Source organism: Glycine max, chromosome 11, assembly GCF_000004515.6.
Source record: "Glycine max cultivar Williams 82 chromosome 11, Glycine_max_v4.0, whole genome shotgun sequence".
Taxonomy (NCBI): Eukaryota; Viridiplantae; Streptophyta; class Magnoliopsida; order Fabales; family Fabaceae; genus Glycine; species Glycine max.
This window is the reverse complement of record NC_038247.2, coordinates 37,046,830-37,059,975: the sequence shown is the minus strand read 5'-3', so window position 1 is coordinate 37,059,975 and position 13,146 is coordinate 37,046,830. Positions and strand designations below refer to the sequence as shown.

The window sequence follows — 13,146 nt, the reverse complement described above, 5'->3', positions numbered from 1 at the left end:
AGTTGACATTGTGGTTGCAATTCGCAAATAATAACATCTGACTGAATCAAAACCATAGGCAAATGGAAAAGTAACTGCAATAAAATAACATTAAAATAGTATTAAGAGACTCCACTACTATTTATCAACTATTACATTATTGCGTCAACTAGTTAATGATATACATTTTTAAGCTTCCAAGTATACTCAATTTGGGAAATCACTCCCTGAAAAGTTATATCATCCTCATATTGTAAGGAACAGACCACTGCCTAAACACCACATTCTATGAAGAACTCAAAACTAAAAAAAAACTATGAAAGTATGACAAAAACCTAGACTGGAGGTGGACCACCAGACTGAAGCCGCTGCAACCATGAGATCCTCAGATTAGGCGTTTTCAACTGCAGAAAAATTTCCCTATATTCCTGCTTAAGGAATACATCTAAAGCAAACATGTAGAGATCACTTCCTTGCTCTATTTCTTCCATTCTATCAAGGCATTCAATGCATTCACCGATACTATAATTGTGTTTGCCTTCGGTGGATGAAACTGCACTAGCATTCTTCTGAATACTCACACCATTTCTTGATGCAACAGCATCACAATGACATTCAGTTTTCTCGTCTAAGTTGTCTGTATCAGGTTCTTTTGTGTCTAAAGGGAAAGTAATAACACTACCCTCACTTTTCCTTTGTTGCGCAGCAGGTTCAGTCTCTCCAGTAACAGTAGTTCCATTAAAGATGGTTTCCAATATGTCAGTGAATTGTAGTTCCTTATAGCGAAATTGTGCAGCTTCTGGATTTTCCTGTACCAAAACCACTAATGTGAAATGAGTGAAAGTGGAAATCATGAAATTCTGTAAGATTTGGAAACTTGCATGGACTACAAATTAGATGCACTCAGCAATTTAACATACCTGTAAATAGTTGGTCCAATCTTCTTCACCAGCCTCAAACTTCTGGTCAGATGGATCCCATTTCATGTAACTGGTGCCAATAAGCTTACACCAAGTTCTCCATTGTTCCTTGGTAGAATCCCAGTGATTCTTAAGTTGTAATCTACCATAATTCAAACCAGTTTTTGCATAAAATGATTCCATAATGTTCTTCCAACCTTCCTTTGTAAAATGTGTGCCAGGCTTATTCCCCTTTAATGTCTCTTGCATACATAGATTAACAAAGACCTTGTGCAGTGTAGGAGTCCATGCGGCTTTGACCTTGGTATATGATGAACTGGACATGCTCTGCTCACTTGGAATTGTGCGGATTGGAATGGCATTAACCATGATGGCACTCTTTAATCCACAATCCCGACCAACATTCCTACGTTTCTTCTCATGCTCTCTTCCATGCAATGTAGCTGAAGCATCATTCTGCCTCTTAAGCCTTGTTATCATTTCCTCAGTTGGCATAGCTCCATCAAAGATGACGTTTAATTTGTCAGAAAACTGGAGTTCCTTAAACCGAAATTGTACAGCTTCTGGGAATGCCTGTGACAAAATGACTTCATTACTATTAAATAAAAGATCTATCACAGCATTGAATGAATATTAATAATTACCCTGAATACCTTTAGACAATTGTGCCAGTCTTCCTCAGAAGCACCAAACGTTTTGGTTTGGGGGTCCCATTTCATGTTGTCCTCACCAGTCAACTTAGCCCAGATTTTCCATAGTTTCCGGGTTGAATCATAGTGATTCTTAATTTGTTTTTTGTCGTATCTCATACCAGTCTTTGCATTAAAGGATCCAACAATATTCCTCCAGCCCTCCTTGGTAAAATGCGTCGCAGACTTGTTCCCCTTCAATGTTTCTTCAATGCATAAGTCAACAAACATTTTATGGTATGCAGGTGACCAAGAAGCTTTTGGTGTTGGTGAATAGTCAACCATAATGGTACTATCTGATTCACAATCCCTATCAAAATTCTTGTGTTTCTTCTCTCGCTCTCTTCCACACAAGGGAGATGTAGCTGAAGCATCATTCTGCCACTTGACACTGGCCCACCTTTTCACTTCCTCAATTCGATTCCCTCCATCAAAGATGATATCCAGTTTGTCTTTAAACTGGATTTCCTTAGACTGAAACTGGGCAGCTTCTGGAATTGCCTGTGACAACATGGCTTCATTATTATTAATATGGAACTATGAAGATGTATCTTACAATCTTGGATGAGCATCAATAATAAATTAATAATCCCTATCCATACCTTTACGTAATTTTGCCAGTCTTCCTCGGAAGCACCAAACGTCCGCATTTCTGGATCCCACTTCATGTTGCTATCATCAGTCAACTTGACCCAGACTTTCCATAGTTTTCTGGTAGAATCATAGTGATTCTTAAATTGCTTTTTGTCATATCTCACACCTGTCTTCGCATAAAAGGATCCAACAATGTTCCTCCAACCAGCCTTAGTAATTCGCATTGACCCGGGCTCATTCTTCAGCATTTCTCCAAGGCATAAATCAACAAATATTCTATGGAATTCAGGTGTCCAAGAGGCTTTTGAAGCTGGACTGGACATCCTTGTACCATGAAAATGTTCTGCTATTTTTTACAGGCAATCAACTAATATGTATTAATCTAACCAACAATAAGCTCCTATCCTTATTTTCAAATCCCCCATTTGTATCCCTACCAATCACACCCCAAACAATAATAACATCTTGCCAAGACTAGTATATACGGCAATAACTACTAACACGTGAAAAAAAATGACATTAAAACTAAAATTACTCGAGTGGGTACAATGGTTACAAACCCTTTTTTCCTACGATGAATAATAATACAAATTTGGCAAAAAAAATGTATTTCCAACCTCAAATGGAGACTCAGAGCCATGATATCTAAGATTCACCTACATGCACGTGCATGCTCTGCTTATAGAATGGATCAAAGTATGGGGGAAAAGGGGTTTCAGTAATAATGGGATAAAATTGAAAGGAAAAAAATGAAATTTGAATTAAAAACGTTGAATTGGTACTATCTTTGCATGCATGATGAGTTATAAAGTGTCGAAAAATATTAGGGGGGAAAAAAGATAAGAGGGAGTGAGAGCGAAGAGGCGAAGTGTTATACCTGAAGTTCAACGACAATGCTGCATTCGGAACAAAACGTGAATTTGATCGTCGTAAGCGCTTCGGAAACTCAATACTCAAGATATGTTGTTTCTTTGTTCTTTTTCCCAAGCGATTAGCTTCTGAAACTTTCTCTCCTTTATGAATTATTGTTTTGTTTTGTTAATGATTATTACAAACGAAGTCCATAATTCAATGGGCCTAAAGTCAGCTCTGTTGACCACACAAATTGAGAGAGCCCAATATCTTTTCTCAACTTTCTATTGACAAAAAAAAATAGGTTAATAGTGAAATTGGTTCCTAAAATTAACATGTGTTAATAAATTGATCCTTGAAAGATAAAAAATTTAAATTTATTTTTTAAATATAAGTGAGATAAATAAGTTATGCATATAATTTAATAACAAATTAGTCTTAAACTTTATAATTTAATGTCAAATTTATCCTAAAAAAATATAATTTATTGTCAAATTAATCCTTAAACATTACAGCTTAACGGTAAAATGATCTCAATTTTAATGATAAGATTAATTTGTCACACTTTTTATACATTTAAAGATTAAATTTGTATTTTTTATTTTTCAGAAATCAATTTTTTATTGTATCACACTTTCAGAGACAAATTTGATTGTTTATAAAAAAAAAAAATTATTTGTTGGAGAGGACTTGGTTCAATCCCCACATAACTTTGGAAGAGGCAATGGATTTAAAGTATGATTAAGTTTCGAATCGAGAATTATTTTTATAGCGGGTCAAAGTATCAAAGTTTATAAAAATACCTCAAGGTCCCCACTAGAGACAATAGTGATTGATAAAAAAAAGATCTTCATTAAGAACTAGACACATTTGTGTTTAAGCATACTAGTATTTTTATGGAGTGGTGTCTCAGGAAATTTTTTGTCTTTTATTTAGAAAACGGGTTATATATTGACAATAAAATCATTTTATATTGTCATTCAATTATAATTTATTATATATGATAAATTTATTGATTTTTACGATAATTAACCTAAAAATTACCTTGATCCTATGAGTACATCATTAAACTAATTAATTAATTATAAAACTTAACACGACGTAAAATAAAAAAACATTTATATTTAATTCTAATTAATTAATTGTGGTTGTTTATGTTTTTCTTAACTTCTATCATTTAACTATAATAATATTATTACTATATATTTGATATATCTAAAAAAAATGCAAACTGCAAATATATGATACTATTAAGTTATAAATCTTTTTTTTCTGTTTGGCCTTCAGAAAGCATCCAAAAAGTCAAGTAAGCTATACTACAAAATAAATTAATTAAAATTGTGATTAATTAATTATGAATGATCAGTGTATGCACAAGCTCAAGTTTGTTTCCCTTTGCTAGGCCAAGGAAGCTGTATCGCGAACAATTTGATAAACCATTGTGGCAAAACAACATCGTTTTCTTTATGATACTTCCATCCAAATAAAATTAAATTTAAAGCAACAAATTATTTTTTTATAAAGGACATATAAATAATCATAATTAGATACTAGAGTTGTTGCCATATATCTTATTTATCAGCCTCTATGCAACCTAAGGGTTCTATTTAGACTATTAGGTAATTAAAAGTACTCTAGGTCCCAGCAAAATAAAAAATATTAAAATCTCTCTCTCTCTCTCTCTCTCTCTCTCTCTCTCTATATATATATATATATATATATATATATATATATATATATATATATATATATATATATATATATATATATATCTTCTGTTCCAAATCCTTGCTATCCAAGCTCCCATTAATCCTTAACCCACGATAAGTTTGAACAATCCATAAATTAGAATACTGAAATTATAGTTTCTTCACCTATTTGTGATTTACTAGAAATGTTTCAGTAAATTGGAAAATGACTTTTCGCATTACTGAGCTTTTTATTGAGTCTGGTTTATTCAACTTTCAATCATCGGTTAATATGTTGTTAACTACAAGAACCAAGGTTATTTTATTGGGTAATTAATTTCATTCTTTGAAGTTGATCTTGTTAGGTAATCAATGTTGTGCTATTTTTCTATATGGAAGTTTAACGTGCGCAAAGGCGTTATAAGAAATTGCCTGCATTTGCAGATTAGCAAAGCAAGCATAACGTCAGTGGCAGCATTGGTTACATGTAAAAGAAAATACATGCACACGCGCACAAAAAAAGGTTGTATGCGAGAAGAAACAAACAATTCTTCACTTATCAACATCACTTTTTTTATGGAAACATAAATATATTCATCAAGGATGAAGGACCCTAGCTAACAGCCTAACAACAAGCATATAAAGTGAGATATCGATGGAGTAGTAGTAGATTCTTTTAATTAAATACAAGCGTTAATTATAGGCAAGGTTTTAAAAAGGTTTTTTTTCTCCCTAAATACATCTTTTCTCCTGTTTTTTTTTTCAATCTATACTATTATTTTTAAAGATATTTTCAATATATTTTTATTATAAAAAATAACTCATATTTAACCGTTGTCAGGGTTTTTTTGGATATTTTAATCTTTTCTTTTTATATCATATCTACAAGTGATAAATAATAAAAATATCAATTCTTATCACTTAAGCAAAAAATAACTACTAAATAAATAATTTTAAAAATATTTTTAATATATTTTTATTTAAAGATATTTTCAATATAACAGTTACTACTCTTTGAAATTTTATGTCTATTGTATAAGATAGTATCAATTATTGTGTTTTTTAGTTTATTTTAGTACTATTAACTAATTTTCTTATTTTTTAATTAACGAACATAACAAAAAAAATATCAACAACACATAAATTTAACTACAAAAGTACATACAAAGTAACTAAAAAATTATATTCTAATTTTATCCAATTTTTTATTTTTCTTTATCTGTATATTTTTTATTTAAAAAAATAAAAAAACAAAATTATAAAATTTAATTTAATAAATAAGTAATTTTAAAATCAATTAAAAAAATTATATAATATAATATTTATATTTTATAATATTTTAAATTAAAAAAAAAACAAAAAGGAGAGAGAAAGTCCCAAATAATGTATATTGAGAATTAAATTGTAAAGTAATATAAATTGGAAAAAAAAAGATAGGAGATGTATTTACGAAAAAAACACCTTTTAAAAAACACTCTGGAACCTTAATTTGGACTGCAACATCACTAGTCACTAAACTCAAAATGAGGATCGGTCCAAGAGTAAAGTAACTAAAATTTGAATTTTAGGTCTACCAATATTTCCTATTAGTTTCTTAAAGCAAAAAAAAAAATCATACATGTTGATTGAAAGACCTTACATATCACTCTTTTCTTTAAAATAAAAAAAAAAGTCTCTCAAATTTTGTTTTAGGTTTCACTTTCTTGGGTCGGCCCTCAAAATTTAAGGAATTTAGCTTGTACTATCCCTCCAAGCACTGTGATATGATAATGATTTATATAAGAAGCATAGAACTAAATTTGGTGGCAGTTAAATAAAGTTAGATCACTTGGACATATAATGCGTCAGAGGTGGTGGTGGCTGCCTTAAGAAGGTAATCCGTGCTCCACCGAATAGCAGCTCTGGCATTTTCAATTTGGTCCTGCATTGAGCTTCCAAATTCAATCACACTCCATGCTAACAATGTAATGGTAAAAGCCATTGGCAACTCAAACTTGCCGTTGTCTCCAGCATCATAATAACCACATACTAGGTCCACCTGCATTACAAGAATATTAATTAATCATGCTTATTAAACTGTATGTGATCAAAATTAATCAGTTTAATTTTCAATTTTTATATATATGTATATACATGATAGGAAGAGCCATTGGACAATCCAGAATCTCCCCTCCATGTTTGTTGCTGGTTGGAAGGCAATTTTCCAGATCGTTGTCCCTCAAAGAAGATAATGGATTTTTCAAGAGCTTCATGGTACTCTTGCGATGTGAAAGCTAAGCTTAGCTGACCAAACGAAGAACATAATATTGAGAACAGAAACTGCAACATTAGTGAAAATGTGGTGACTGAAGCCATCCCTTTTGGCATGTGCACTTCTTTCTTTAGACTCTAGAGAATGGAGTGATGCTTTGTTTATAACGTCTAAATGGGTTGTATTTATAAACGAGGAGAAGTAGTAAGTTGGGAGGTTAGTTAACTTGAACAATGAATGATCGGATCAACTGACTGATGTGGAATTATACTTTTTTTTGTTCAACTACCAGACATTTTTGGCTTTCCAGTGGGATAAGTGGGATCTCAAGTATTTCCACAAATTTTAGTCTCTTAAGTCGGTTATGAGATTAATCCTTGATTAGAGACTTAGTCACACTTAAACCTAATCATTCCTCCTTAATAATATATTATCTAGAGATCAAACTCATGTCTTTTTCCCATAAAGTTAACGTGTATTGTCAACTCAGAGTTATCTCCTAATGATACTTAATTAATAGTCTTCGGTTCAAATTCAAGATGTATAATTACATTAGAAGTTAACTTAACGGTAATGCTGATTGGTCACAGGATTAACTGCCCCAAACCGGCTAGCAGAAAGTCCAAACATCTGACTTCTTTATTATCATTATTATTATTGGATACTTGAGCTGAAAAGGCCATTTTCACAAGAATATATATACATACTAAATGCACGTTTTGTTAGAATATTAGATATGGATATAGATGTTACGCCAGGAAATTGGACATAAAACTTATTAGAAGTTGTAAAAAAATAAATAAGATAACATAAAAAAAGAAAGAAAAAACATTGTAAGAAAAATGAGTAGGATAAATAATAAAATGATTATTTGTTATATAGAGCAAAGTTATTCTGATCAATTAATCGTGCATTGCACGAATCGTATTCATTTCTATATTTTTTCTAATATGACTTATGTATATAACTATTTATTTTAAAATAAACAATAGAACATATGAGACAAAATCAAGCAATCAATAAAAATTTGTATATGAATTTATCAAGCATTTAGTCAAAATTGTATCATTTAATATTAATATTGCAAATAAATAAAAAGGAAAAGGAAAGAAAAAACATTTTTCAAAAATATTGTAAAAAAGTAATAAAAGGAAAAAAAGGAAAGAGAAAAGGTAAAATAAAGAAAAGGAAAGAGAGAGTGTGTGAGAGAGATGAAAGAAAGAAAAAAAGAAAAAAGAGAAAACATGTGATAGATGAAAGAAAGGATATAATGGGTATGATGGGTATTCGGCCTAGGCCGATGGTGTTAATTTGTGGTTAGTTGTTGATGAGGTCTTAATAGTGATTATACTGTCTTTTAAGTATTTTCCTTCCTTTAATCGAGTGGTTCTCTTATGTATGATGGGTATTCGGCCTAGGCCGACGGGTGTTCTGCCTAACATGGTAGGCATATGTGATAGATGTCTTGACCTTTATCTATGATAGTCAAAGGGAGGTGTTCGGATCAAAGTGGGGTTGTCAATCATACCCTTGTTAGTGGTTTGACCCCTATGGTTATCGGACACAATATCCCTCTTAAGTCTTAACGCAATTACATATTTATTCAAGATTATGCGCTTAGTGGTAATTAGTATTTTAGCATGGACAATACAAAAAATAAATGTTTTTTGTATAAATAAATTTTATAATAAAGAAATATTTTAAAAGAATTTAATAATCATGTATTATATCAATATAAACTTTTAAGATAATTATTGTTAATATGACTTTTAAAATAATTATTTTAACACTCAACCAATTCAAGATATTAGTGATTTGTGATCAAGTGAAAGGATAATATTGTTTTCCAGGAGATATCCTATTTTCTCATCTTTAAATAGGTAAATTATACCACAAATAAAATTTATATTAAATAAATATTTTAAATATATAAAGTATATTTCAAATATACAAAAAATAATTTATATTGTGATAAAAAATTATTTTTATTTATTGACCTTTTTTAATAAAATTATTGAAATTCAATACATGAGCATATTTTCAGATTTACATCAAATAATCAATTAAATTTACCACATACTTCTAATTTAATCAACTTTCATTTTTCAGTAACTTAACTTTCAAATTTTGCCTTTTTTTTAATCTCATGTTCTGTTCTATTTATTTATTTTTCATAGCATACTTCCATCGGAGATTTTCATTCCATCAAGCTTTCATTTCCTCAGTTTAATGCTCAATTATATTAGGAGTGAGAGAGAAATGGAAATTAACAACACGAGATTTTTTGTACAATGTAAATCAGAAAGAATAACTCCCCAACTCCAAAGCATAACATACATTAGAATGAAAAGCATGACATGTTCAAAGGACAAATCAATAGGGTAGGCTGGTGAAAATCCTAAATTACTTTTTCACATGCATAGGTGTAAGTTCCACTTCTTTCTATATTGGTGTAGAGCATTACAAATATCTTAATTGAAAATTCTTGGTATAAACATCAGCCTAATCTTGCTTCTCTTTGTAACACCTGGAAGATAGAAACCCCGAAAGGAAATTATCAGTATAGAATGTAGTTAACAGTACACATGACAAGAAAAACCACTGACAGCGTACCTCTTCAGCAAATTTTATCAAAATTGTTGTCCGCGGTCGTTGTTGACCTTCCATGGGCACAAAATGAGCTGTTACAACAGCTGGAAACCCAGCACCATCCAAAACGCCCTTCATTGATGAATGAAACAAAACAAAACTACTATTTAGAACTTTCTCTAAGAATAAGATAACTATTTGACAGTAGCTGAACAAAGCAAAGCACTTACCCGTACTATTCCAGCAACAAATGCTCCACAGTTAAACGTTCCCATGTCCTTTGGGATAGAAATGAATCTATAAAGCAGAGATCCATAACCTCACTATTAATTGATGAACAAAAAATCTAGTATGTGTAATTGTCTAATAAAATGTCGAGACTGGAATTACTTGTTTACGAGGAGCTCCTTTTCACTGATCATGTATTCATCTTCATGTTCAGTTCCTTTCTCCAGTGAATCAGCAACCTAATATTAGATAAATAAATAAAAATAAGTTGAAACTTAGGGAGCTGCTAAAAAATTAAGATAGTAGATAGTTGACAACTTTCCACATTCCAAGGAAAACGAGTATATGATACAACCAGAACAGAAAAAATAGTCCTTGATTGTTACAAAAAATTGGTACTAATGCTCCATTGGGTTCAAGTCACATCTCTTACACCATTCATTATGATTATAACTACCAGATACATGCCTAGGTATTGAATAATTTTCACAGCTAATGCATTCTATATGTGGTTCAGGTCTATAACACCAGATCTGCAAAGTGAACCAAAAATACAAGCTTTCAAAAGACTCAAGGAAAATCATGCTATAGAACACACATGACAAAAATATAAAGGTTGATCAAGAACCAAGATTGTATCAATGTATTGATGATTCTTTGCATAAATAAGTAAACATAATGATGATCAACCCAACCCAAATGCCTTCAAGCACCAAGGTCCATGGTCTTTTCAATAGATTTCCATGAGTAGTGGAATATAACACTCTGACCAATAGAATGTAAAATAAAACCACAATATATTTAAATGCTCAACATTTACAGTTTTGGTGATTAACAGTTCTCATCCCAAGGACTACATCAAGGTGAACCTTAAGGATCATTAGTTAAATTACTCCCACGAGCTTGCTAAAGCCAATCATCATAACTTTCAAGTACGTACCTTTTCGCCAGTCTGGAAAGGCCATACCATAACAGGATGACAAAGGCTCAAGACTAAGAAATCTCATGTCTCTAAGCAAAGGATATTTCATGTCATTGTTTAACAAACAAGCAAATTTTGATAAAGAAGCTCACCTTTCCAAATAATACTTTCCATACTGTACTGTGTACAAAAGAAAGAATACCCAACAGCCGTGTCTCCCTTCTGTTTCCCTGTAATTCCAAAATAACTCTAAATCAATCATGCTAACCACATGCAAAAATACATAGATATTCCACCCTCATGACCAAACTCAAATCAGTACATGTCAATTTTCAATATACACAAACAATCAACTTGCTGACACAATGAATATGCAAGTCCATCTTTGAACTATAATATCAAATGGACAAAATAAAATTGAAAGTGCACGGGATGTGCATGGATTATCTCACTTTAGATATAGAATGTTAACAAGCAAAAAGAGTGGATGAGTCTGTTTAAGACAAAGAGAAATAATGTATAAATAGCACCTCTTTTAGTATAGGTTCAATTAAAAAAAAATTATTATAATAATGGATGGCTGGATTGCACAAACACTGATACAACTTCTTTTTCTTAGTAACAAATTGCCATTACCAAATTTAGAATACAGAGTGGAGAAATGATTATGCAATTGCCCCAGGCTCAGACATCATATTGGATGATCTGAACCCAAGTGTTTTATCTCCCCCTCCCCCCTTCATTTCTTTGATAAAAGAGTCAAACCAAAGTGATACTGCAATCCTGATAGAAAAAATTGCTTACAAGTACAAGACTTCAAGCCCAAGCTCATGGATCAACATATAATATTGATGCATAGTTTTATACCAAGGGTATATGAAAGTAGAACAGATTATACCATTCAAAATGATAAATCCTTCAAAGAGAGGAAACTGCTGGGTAACCTAAACTATAGTCCAGTATAAGACCCCCTCTAATCAGGGTCCGAGGTTGCCTAATTTGATTTCCTCGATATTTAATCCAGGTTATGATAAACAACTAATTCTTTTACGAGAACTAGTGACAGAAACCATACCTTATCTCTGTGGCAAAGCAGCTCAAGAACTCGAGCCCCAACCGCATATCCAGCATCCTCCAGTCTGGGGGATGTACATTGTTAATTACCAAACTAATTCACATCAATTTGAATATAATAGTGTTTTCAAGCCAAATCAATCTAGAATTTATATCTCTTCAAGCTTCTTAAGTTTTAAACAAAGTACGAAGGCACTATTGAATTGTAACTAAAATGTTAGATAAAGTGTTTACTGTCCTGGATCCAGGAAAACAAATCATCCTTAACAATCAAGTACCTAACTTATTATCAGATGATCTCCCAATTCCAAACCTAAGGAGAAACTAAAACAAAACCAAATCAGCGCTTCTCTTAATTTCAGAATGCAGTGGATAATAATAACCTTCGTTCAAGCTCGCCAATATTGTCGACCTGCGTTTGGTTGTACTGAACAAGCTCCGAGAACAAGAACGCGAATGCGCTCAAACTAACCTGCACCAACACATCAAATTAACCACGGAAGCGAAGTGACGAATAACGCGAGATCTGAAAGGAAATCAGAGAAGAAAAAGAGAGAGAGAGAGAGAGAGAAAGGACCTCTTGCTTGCCCTTGGTGAGGGGCTTGTCGAGGACGTTACTGTACTGCTTGATCTTTCCGACGCCGATCATCCTCTTCCTACTGCTACTGCTACTACTTCTCTTTCTTAGGTTAACGGTGATTTGGCTACCCGATCATTTTTCCTATGCTATATTCAGGTACCCTTAACAAACAGAATAATTAATTATTACATTGAATTTTTGGATGTACCCTTAACAAATAGAATCAATTAAAATATACTGGTAATGTAAAAAAAAAAATACAGAAATAATGAATTTATATCTTTTTCACTTCACAAATATGTGTTTTTTTTTTATTTGGCATGGTTGATTAATAGTGATAATGATTAATTTATTTGTAAAATAAATGATTACCTTATACTGGGTTGTTAAAAATTTTGAAAACCGTTAAATCGATAAAAATAAAAAATAAAAAACTACTTATATCAAAAATCACAAAAACCAAAAGTTTAAAACATCTCATTTTTTTTGGGTTTGATTCAATTTTTATATCTTATTATAAAAAAATCAAATTAAACCAAACAAATGGTACATTATAAGTATATTAATTTTATTGTAGTATTAATAATAAGTATTAAATAATTTTTTCTTTTTATAATCAAAATGTATATTTTACTTTCATGTGTTAAAAAATGATATATTAATATTGCTAAAAAAATAATATTAAATATTAAAAGATGCACAAATTACTATTATCTTAAAAAGGTAGGTAATATCATTTTATATTAATGTCAAATAAAATTAAAAAAATACTATTTTTCA

At 31.3% G+C, this 13,146-nt stretch overlaps 3 protein-coding genes across 5 annotated transcripts; all 3 read right to left on the bottom strand.

Annotated features, from left to right (window-relative positions):
• Positions 1–68: 68 nt before the first annotated feature.
• On the bottom strand, positions 69–3,189 carry LOC100798126 (L10-interacting MYB domain-containing protein). Of its 3 annotated transcripts, none has more exons than XM_003537431.5 (5): positions 3,060–3,189; positions 2,191–2,525; positions 1,553–2,089; positions 900–1,472; positions 69–788 (listed from the first exon to the last, which is right to left on the bottom strand). In XM_003537431.5, exons 2-5 carry the CDS (start codon positions 2,503–2,505, stop codon positions 315–317), a joined length of 1,899 nt encoding a protein of 632 aa, XP_003537479.1. In that variant the 5' UTR covers positions 2,506–2,525; positions 3,060–3,189; the 3' UTR covers positions 69–314. The 3 variants fall into 3 exon arrangements, with proteins under 3 accessions (XP_003537479.1, XP_014619717.1, XP_014619716.1); XM_014764231.3 differs by having other exon boundaries at positions 2,191–2,528; positions 3,060–3,166; XM_014764230.3 differs by having other exon boundaries at positions 2,191–3,184.
• A 2,950-nt stretch (positions 3,190–6,139) lies between these two features.
• Positions 6,140–7,089, bottom strand: LOC100797599 (endoglucanase 1). Its single transcript, XM_003537430.4, has 2 exons — positions 6,856–7,089; positions 6,140–6,760 (listed from the first exon to the last, which is right to left on the bottom strand). The coding sequence occupies exons 1-2, from the start codon at positions 7,087–7,089 to the stop codon at positions 6,542–6,544; spliced, it is 453 nt and encodes a 150-aa protein (XP_003537478.1). The 3' UTR covers positions 6,140–6,541.
• Positions 7,090–9,148: 2,059 nt separating this feature from the next.
• Positions 9,149–12,516, bottom strand: LOC100527008 (putative TRAPP complex subunit trs31). The gene is made up of 8 exons (NM_001250294.2): positions 12,364–12,516; positions 12,170–12,258; positions 11,788–11,851; positions 10,865–10,942; positions 9,953–10,029; positions 9,793–9,859; positions 9,587–9,694; positions 9,149–9,500 (listed from the first exon to the last, which is right to left on the bottom strand). Exons 1-8 carry the CDS (start codon positions 12,433–12,435, stop codon positions 9,471–9,473), a joined length of 585 nt encoding a protein of 194 aa, NP_001237223.2. The 5' UTR covers positions 12,436–12,516; the 3' UTR covers positions 9,149–9,470.
• Between the last annotated feature and the right edge of the window lie 630 nt (positions 12,517–13,146).